General features: G+C 47.3%; 1 protein-coding gene across 1 annotated transcript in view; it reads right to left on the bottom strand.

The window, feature by feature from the left end:
* BOK (BCL2-related ovarian killer) overlaps positions 1 to 8898 on the bottom strand; it is a 33963-nt gene that overhangs the window by 10166 nt on the left and 14899 nt on the right. Inside the window, exons 4-5 of the mRNA XM_009323189.1 lie at positions 7958 to 8336; positions 3848 to 3976 (exon numbers count right to left, since the gene is read on the bottom strand). Coding sequence (XP_009321464.1) covers positions 3848 to 3976; positions 7958 to 8180 — 352 coding nt within the window. The 5' untranslated portion in view covers positions 8181 to 8336. The remainder of the gene's footprint in view (positions 1 to 3847; positions 3977 to 7957; positions 8337 to 8898) is intronic.

Here is an 8898-nt window from a genome sequence, read left to right as displayed (position 1 = left end):
ACATCAGCTTGCCTGCCCCAGGGCTCAAGAAGCCATGAGACATGACTGTGCAGAGTCTTGGAGCACCACACTATCCAAGGTTACTCAAATAAACTTCTCTCTGCTCCACTCAGCATCAAAGCCTGACTTTCAAATCAGACCTAAGAGAAACATGATCAAGTGCTACATTTCAACAGCTGGGAGGACACAGCCAGACACAATATACTTTCCTCTGGTGGAGAGAAAGAAGCCAAGAAGGACATGCGCAAGGCAGGAAGCTCAACTCATAAGGCCTAAGTGATGAGGAAGCAGCGGGATGCATTTCTAACAGCATTTGCCCTGCAGGGGAAAGTATTTTCTCCCTAGAACCATTAACCATGCATTCCTGTTGTACAGGGTTCACTTCAGCCCAAGCACTCGATTAAAAACTAATAAGCACCTGAAGCAATACAAAGCCAGGATGAAAGCTTTGAGAGAGCCCTCATGCCTAGCAGCTCTTACTAACTGGAGGAAACTGTTTCCCTTAGGAAAGGAAAATTCATCTCCCTTTTCTCTTCTGTTTTTCCAACAAGTGACCCCTGCCTTCTGGGATTTATTTAAACAGCTAATGTAAATGCCAGCTCAGCCAGGCCCAATCCAAAGGCTGTTAAAGTCAGTGGAAAGTCTCCTGCTGGCTCCAGAGCAGCTTTGGGCCCCACACCAGAACCAGTGGTATTGTCACAGAGGCGATGCTGCTGCAGATCCTTCAACATCCAAAGCAAGTCAGGGCTCTGCGGTGCTAGTCTCCACACAGATGGGCTCTCCTCACCCTGAATAACTAACAGGTTGTATGGAAACAGAGAAGCAAAATACAGCTTGCGTGCTACCATGCTCTGTGACCTGCTCACCTTCTGCCTATATTCTCAGCTGTTAATCTTGCTGTAATTGGGATTCAAGCTGTCCTTGCTACACCAGAGAAGAGCCAAACCTGAGATAACTGGAATAGACAATGCTCTAAAGTCGAATATGGCACAACGTACCCATGCAGTGGGACCAACAAGGATGCCAGATGTCCTCAGTTTTGCCTTCTTGACAGGTCCATCTAGGGATTGTGCTTAGTCAAGACTTGCAGACAGCGTGGACAGGAAGTGAGCACAGCCAGAGCTACAGTGTAAAGACTCAAAACCAGACCAGAGTGTGGAAGGCGGCCATGTAAAAGATTAAGGAGAAAACCTCTCCAGCAAGATAGGGTCAAAATCCCCCACTCCCTTGCTGGAAAGGCATTGCGAGTGACCAATGGGGCTCCCCAGACTGTCTAGGCACTGCAGTGCCAGACTGTAGCTGTTTTCTTAATAAACTGGACAGTGAAAAACAGGCTGAGATGCTTTAGTCGTTGGCAATTGGCACAAAAACTCAGACTACACTTGAATCTCTGGTTTCCTTTGCTCAATAAGAGCCTCTTTCCTCTGAACTATGAAAAAAATTAGGAATGAATGTCTGGCTGCCACAGCCAACTCTGATTTGCTGGATTTAGCATTAAATACTGAGTCTTGAGACTGCAGTTGAGACCCAGGAACATTAAAAATCAGCAAACTCCTCCCCCTCTGCCTCTCAGCAGCCTTCTAGCAAGAGAAATTACAACAATGAATTGATAAAAGCAATTGAATACACAACCCCAGCTTCATGCTCACAGGTTATCCTGTTAGTTGCTCTGAGGCAGAGATGAGAAAGAAGAAAAAACAGAGCATACAGAGCACTGGGAAGGTTTGAATCCACCCCATGTGCAGCCAGCCAACTACCAGCCATTTACGCAGCATGGTGTCCCCAGATAAGGGGCAGAACTAACAACAGAGCTTGAGCCTGGGCTTCTACCATGTTCCCAAAGTCTCTAGCACTGCCAGCCTCAAAGGGCTGAGTCCAGATCCCATTCTTACTACCCTGAAAACACCAAGTTTAGAACCAAGAGTTAACAATTTCTAGCTTTACTTTCAAGAGAAACATTTTAAAACATCCACACTTTTCACTTGACTCCTGAGCTGAGAAGTTGAAGAACTCCAAAAAATGCGTGTCTCAATGAATCTATCAATATACACCGGCGAGAGCAGGACTCCCAGAAGCCAGCAGGGCTTTCTCCTGTTTCCTCCATCATGTTTATGCAGCATAGCAGCATGCACAGTCTGCTCCACCTGCAGCCACCCACCCTTCTGGCTTAGTTTCCTGTGTCACTTCAGCTTTGGAGGTAGGCCAGTTCTGATGTAGTTAGCTATAGTCATCTAAGAAGATAACCTACTTACCTGCAATACAAATACCTGAGCCTGCAAAATTGATCTTCATTTTTCTGTAAGCCTTGATGCAAGTAAGGCTCAGCACTAAGTGACAAGACAGGGCACCTGAACTTTGAACACAGCCACACTCAGACATTCCTGCCATACTTGCCTAGCTCTTGCTTTCTGAGCCCATATGGCCTCCCAAGTCAGCCCAGTGCAAAGGCAATCTGCATTCCAGGCATGCTCTGAAAGGATGCCGAGGGCTGCAGTACTAGCTACAGAATCCAATTCCATCCATTTCTTATGGCACAGCTTCAGTTTCCCTGATCTGGGGAGTAAATCTGCCCTACTAGACCTGCTGAGAGCCGTGCTTTTGCAGTCTCTCTCAGATCTATTTTGTCATCTGTTGTGATTCTGGAGAGGATCTGTGCTCTCCACCACAACACACTTCAGATCTGAAGTCCAGAATGTCAGCACAGGGCTTCTCTAGGGCGTCAGTGGTTCCCATGCAGTTCATATGCATAAAGATGCATCACTGATTGTGAAGATAAAAAGGTTTTGAGTGAGGAAGCCTATTTGAAAGTACAACAGAAACCTGGACTTCTATCATGTACTAACTACTCCCAAAGTAACAAGAATCACTGCCTCCTGTGACACTTCCCATGTCAATGTCACTGGATCCAGTGTTTTCACACTACTATGCTGTTAGCAAGTAGCTGTCTTTGTCTTTTCCCTTTTTTGTTGTTTTTTGTTTGTTTGTTTCCAGTCTCTAACACCTACTGTCCCTTCCAGGGACAACACAACAAGACATTGCAGAAAACTTACAATCGTGTCAGGACTTGCCTGACATAAATCTGCATGTAAAAAAATGTTTCTTTTCCCTTGAATCCCCGAGACTCATTCCCAGTCACAGGCAGGGACTGTTTTCAGGGAGGCTGAGGTTCCCTCGCAGGAACAGAGCACAGAGTGTACCTTTGCTTTTGACAATCATCTCTGGGACCAGCCAAACAGAAGCAGAAGAACATTCACGTCTAAGCAGTGAGAAAGCTCAAAGCAACCGCTTGTCTGGAACAGCTAGCCTCGAGGGCCGAGGCTCCTGTCTCTCTGAGTATGAGAAAGTAGAAGCAACAACTGGAAGCAGCAGGCTCCATTGCAGTTCTGGCTATTGCTGGGGAAAAGGAAGCCAGAAAGAGAGGAACTCCCTTGTGATGATTTGGTTCTGGCTCCTAGCATCAGCAGCATGAGCTGGAACAAGGGAAACTCCCATGTAATGAATCTTCTCCAGTTGCCAATGGTGAGCAAAGGAGCTTGGAATGAGTGACCTCCCTGTGCAATGAGGTAACACCACCTCCTAATGAGGAAGGGCAGATGCCTTCTAGAATGAGCAAGAACCTGCCAGGAGGATATAATAAAACAGGGCATTTCCCAGCCAGAACAACAGAGCATAGAGGAGCTCTCATTAAATCATTAAAGCAGGGCACACTGCCAAACTGCCCACAGCCCTTTCAGAAACCATGCCCCACCTTGCAGGCCATCCCAGAAACATGCCTTCTCTGAGAGAGGTGGCTCCATCCTGTTCCTTTCTGCCCAGCCCTGTCTGCATATCTGTCAGGGCACAGTACCTGCAGTGAAAATCTGCGCAGCTACTGCCAGGAAGGCATCCGTCACCACTGTCTCCGAGTGCAGCGAGATGTTCAATTGGCGGGCGATATTCCGGTAGACGTTGGGGCGAATGTATTCCAGCTCATCCCCTACAAAACAGACAGTCAGGCATCAGCATGCAGAACACCAAGTCCTGCTCTCACTGTGTAGGAATTACAGCTGGGGCCACCCCACATACTCCTCCAGTCGAAGAGACTTAACCCCAGCTCCACCTTATTTTAAACAGGCAGCAGAGCACTTAGGGTCATTTAGATGCAACCCCCTGCCACCTGCACCATGCTTTCCTAATATCCCCTGTGCCTGGGACTTCTAAAGGGAGTGGGGACAGGCAGTGGCCCTGTACCAGTGGTGTGGCTGCAGTAATCCCCAATATAAATGATGTTCCCAGGCTGGATGCCTGCCTTTCCTCCAACACAGGAGGCAGGCCTCAGATAAGCAAAGCCATCTCATTTTTCTTCAGAAGCGAAAAGGAGGCATGTACATCTACATAAGCTTTTGAGAGATACACCCTTTCTCAACACCCCATCAGACTTGTACAAAAAAGCCTCAAGATGAGAGCGACTAAAGAATGCTGGAGGCTGATGAAAGCCAAGGATCCACCCAGAGCTGCACAACATTAACTGAGCAGAGAGACTATCAGCTCAGCTATTTTACACTCACGCAGGCACTGAGTGATGATCTGGAGTTCTTTCTCTCCTCCAAATGGTTAAAGAGACATTCATTTGCCTGGCTGACTCCTCAGCAACAAGGCTCCCGACATACACATGCTTTAACCTCCAGGTTGTTTTCTCCCCAGCTGGGAAATGGTTGGAGGTGTTAGGCTAGCTTGAAGACCAAGATGGAAATACCAAGGACAAGCAGAGAACCTCCTCCCACAGGTTTGTGCTATGGAGCTTGGGCAACAGCAGTAAAGCTTTTCCTCTGTAGCAAAACAAACCATTTTTGAGTAGTAGAATTAATAAAGCCCAGTTTCCAATGGATTTATCTCTCTATAGGGGTTCACAGATACTTAATGAGGGTTGCACAGCTGCTGTAGAAGCATTACACAACACAAACATTGCATGGGACCAAGGCCCTTTGTGCATGGAGCATCCTATTTGGTTTAGATTTAGAAGGACACTCTGCATCCTTCTCCTGCACAAGGGTGCTCTGGAGCACCCAGAGGAACAGGAGAGCTGTCACAACCCCTTTATGTCCTACTGCAGGACCCAGATGACTTGCAACTGGGGCAACTGATCCTCCTGAAAATTTCATTTAGATGAGGACCGAAGAGGAAGATGACACCCTAGTCAGGAGCTTGTTATAGAGTCATTAGCTTTATCAGTCATGTCACTGGGCCTTAATTCATCTAACTGGTCACTGGCACACAGCACAGGCAAAGCCCAGCTCTACAGAATTCCACAGATGAGCTCTCCAGGCCCTTTGTGTGTGTGTGATTCTCCCACACAATTTGATGGCAAGAGGAAACCCTGCCAACACATGGTCAACCCTGATAAGAGGAAACATTACTTGCACTACTCAACATCTGTTTTCTCCTTGCAGGGAGCACACAGGCTTCCCTGTAAATGCAAGGAAACGGGGATAGCCCTGCCAGTGGTTAACCGAGAGGGAGGCATGGGAGGCTGGGATCAGCACTTGGTAGCCTGCCACTGCTACAGCTTTTAACAAGCAGTGCCTGGAGGCCCTAGATGAGATCAGGTTTTGGTTGGAGGCACACATGCTGCTAAAGCAGGCCCTGCCCTGCAGCAATGCACAGAGCAGACAAAAGCAGGCAGGGGAAGAAAAGCACAGGAAAGCAGTCCCAGGCTCATGGAGACTCCCTGCCCTGGCAGCCCCTGGACTTCTCCAGCAGCATGTTACATTGGTGGCAGTCTTTGGTGTCCATGTTCAGATGCCCAACTGCACACTTTGCAACATTTAGAGCAATTTCTGTGCTTCTCCTCCTCCCTCCAGTAATCATGGAGGAACAAGGAGGGCAGCAGTGACAGTTCCCACATGCAGAAGCTCAGTGCAGAGGTGAAAGGGCACTTGCCTGGGTCTTGGCCACAGAATAGACAAGTTCAGATAAACCAGACCTCTGACACATACAGCAGGTTGGTCTGCAGTGTCTCATTAGGTTTTGCCACCTCTGACTTGTTAATTGCACTAATTAGCTGCTAAGCCTCACTGAGCTGATGGGCTTTCACTCCAAGACTGCAACTGCATCACCTGTGCCCAGCACCTCTGCTGGCCCACCAGCCAGTTCATTGGACTCCCTACATGCAAGAGGGCTACGAAATACTCCAACTTCTTATCTCCACAGGCTTCTCAGTACTACCACGGAGAAAAAACTCATCTGGCTTGTTGCACTGCTTAGTAAGCAGTTAAGGACTACTGTTCCTGGCAGGTGGCTGGATACGACTCAGCCTTGTACTGGTTATAGCAGCAAAGGGGAAAGAAAGGGACAGGCCACGTGGCAGGCAGAGTTTCTGAACAAACAGGATGGAAACAACTCTTCATCCTAATAAGAAGGACTGCTCAACCCTTCTTGTTGCATTGGTACCACATGGCGCTCTCCAAACAGATTTGCTCAGAGAAAGCACCAAGTTCCTGGGACTACCAGCCAAATCTTTCCATCTGGACACGAATAAGTAACAGGAGAGTCATCCAGGAGACGCCTTCAGATCCAGTCTGCCACCTGCTTGCCCTTCAACATGCTCCTGGCCACCCACAGAAGATCTGGTTGAAAGCAAACAAATCTCAACCTCCAAGTCAGGCAGAGAAGAAATGGAGGACAAAGAGGCAGAGAGATTGACAAAGAACAAAAAAAAAAAACACCCCAAAGACCAAACAACCACTGGAAACAAAAATAGAAGTAAAGTCAGCATAGGAGAGAAAAAGTGAAAAAGAATGAACGAAAGAAAGTCAGTTAAAAGAAACACAGCTATGCCTTAAAGAGAAATTTGCAATAATCTCAAACAGAAGTAGAAAGAAAGGGGAGAAAGCGGGGAGACCAGCCTGCTCCTGAGTTTGTTAGGCCCAGCTAAAGGTTACTTCACTGGACTTATTTGAACTTTGGTGTAATTAAATCAGATGCAAATGCTAGTGGTAGTTTCCAAGCCAGATCTGAACAGCCTGCAGGCAAAGAGGGACGTTGGAAGCAACTTCCAAGTATGAGGGTGTCGGGATCCCAAAAGACAAACAGCTAGACTTGAGCACGCAGGAGGCTAAAACCTAAAGCAAAAGGCCAGGCAACTGTCAGCATTTAGAAGGTGCTCCTGGTACAAGCACAACTCCAGAGCATGTCTTCATGTAGCAGCCTACAGGCATAACCTTCAAATCGCTCTCCCTGCAGCCTTGGCAGTCATCTGGCCACGAGCGGGGCTGGCTAGTTTGGGCACTGAATGGCAGTGTATGCCAGGCAACATCAGCCAACTCCTCCTTGCTCCAACAAAACACAAGAAAACTCATGTCCTGATGAATGATTAAGGTAGGCAAAGGAAAATTAAACACACTGTCATTGAAAAGCAGCTTTTATAAAATCTCCAATGCACATGGTCTAAGCAACTACCCTCAAATTAAATGTCCTCACAGCTGGGTGAGCAACTGATGAAGCTCAAGTCTAGAGGCAGCAGTACTCTACTAAGATGCCAGCTTGGGTTGCGTCATGGCAGCCAAGTCACCCGCGTCTGGAGAAAACACTGCAAGACCTGTTAAAATGCCAAGCTGAGAAAGACTACTGAAACTACTGTGAAAACTGTTACACAGCTGGAGTCTTATGCAGATAAAATTAGTTTGCTGTTGGGCTTTCTTGGACTGCATCATGCTTTTAAGTTGTTGCAAGTCCTCAGAAAAAAGCAGCTCTGCAGAAACACTGTGCTGAGCAGTGCTCCAAGGGACTGAGGAAATGCAAGTAAAGGAGCTGTTTAGGAAAGATCATCAAAAACAAATCTAAATGCCCAAAGCGGAGAAGAAAAACCTCTATATCATCATATGAAAAGCCTCTTGGCGCTCATCAGTTCCAGAAACCTTAGTCTGGTCTGAATTGCTCCATATAGTTTCAGTTCCCACCTATACCCGCAGGGACTTACCCAGTCGCAGCAGTATGGCGGACACCTCAGCCAGCTTACCGCCAGGCACTGGTGCATTGTACTCAGGTTTGCTCCAGCTGACACCCGCTCGAATTAGCCTCGAATTTATGTAGTCTCTGCAGAGAGCCTTGGCTTGGGACACAAGCTCCTTGTCAGTGGGAGACCTGTCAAAAACCTCCATCACCTCTGCAGCAAAGACTGAGGAACGGCGTAGCACTTCCATCCTTGGCTGCTGAACTCACACCTCAGCATACACTTGCTGGAAGGCTGAGCCAATGCCTTAGATGAGAATTTGCAGGAGCTGTGTAGTAATCCTCTGGTCTCTTGGTTTGTCACAGCTCCCAGCAGCTATTCTCAAAAGGCCAGTTTTTCATTTTACCTGGTGAATAAAAGCATCTGTAAGTCCTCTAGCATTACAAAGATGTAAATCAGAAGCCCAAGTATTATACCTTACAGTTACGCTAAAGTCAGTAGTATCGTATTTGCAAAACATCTGTCTCAGTGCATCTCACAGACAAGGGGCAACGTCTTCCACCTTTCAGCTGCTCTGACTTTCACTGGCAGCGTGACCCTTGGAAGGGCTGCAGTTTTGAACTATCAAGGTGTTTCCTCTTTTCCAGTTCAGATTCAGCAGTTCTAGAATTACCCTTCAGAGAGACTAGATGGTCAGAGTGTGGAAACAATTCATAGAATGTGTAGACAATCTCAGCTTGTTTCAATTAAACTGGAAAAAACTGAATCTCAAATACCAGCTACCATAACCTCAACCAGATGTCAACAGACATTCCAGCTCAGTAGGTCATGGATCTTTCTGAAGAAATGGCACTAGTGCAAGAACAGAGGTACGGAAGCATTTGAAACGTCTCACTGGAGGCAGTTTACCACATTCTCAGTTTAGGTTTTGGTTCTGCCACTCTTTTTCTGCACACCCCCCCCCCCAC

This window comes from Pygoscelis adeliae, unplaced genomic scaffold, assembly GCF_000699105.1.
Source record: "Pygoscelis adeliae isolate BGI_AS28 unplaced genomic scaffold, ASM69910v1 Scaffold544, whole genome shotgun sequence".
NCBI classification, from domain to species: domain Eukaryota; kingdom Metazoa; phylum Chordata; class Aves; order Sphenisciformes; family Spheniscidae; genus Pygoscelis; species Pygoscelis adeliae.
Note: the sequence above shows the minus strand (reverse complement) of the source record. Positions and strands in the feature narration are given on the sequence as shown.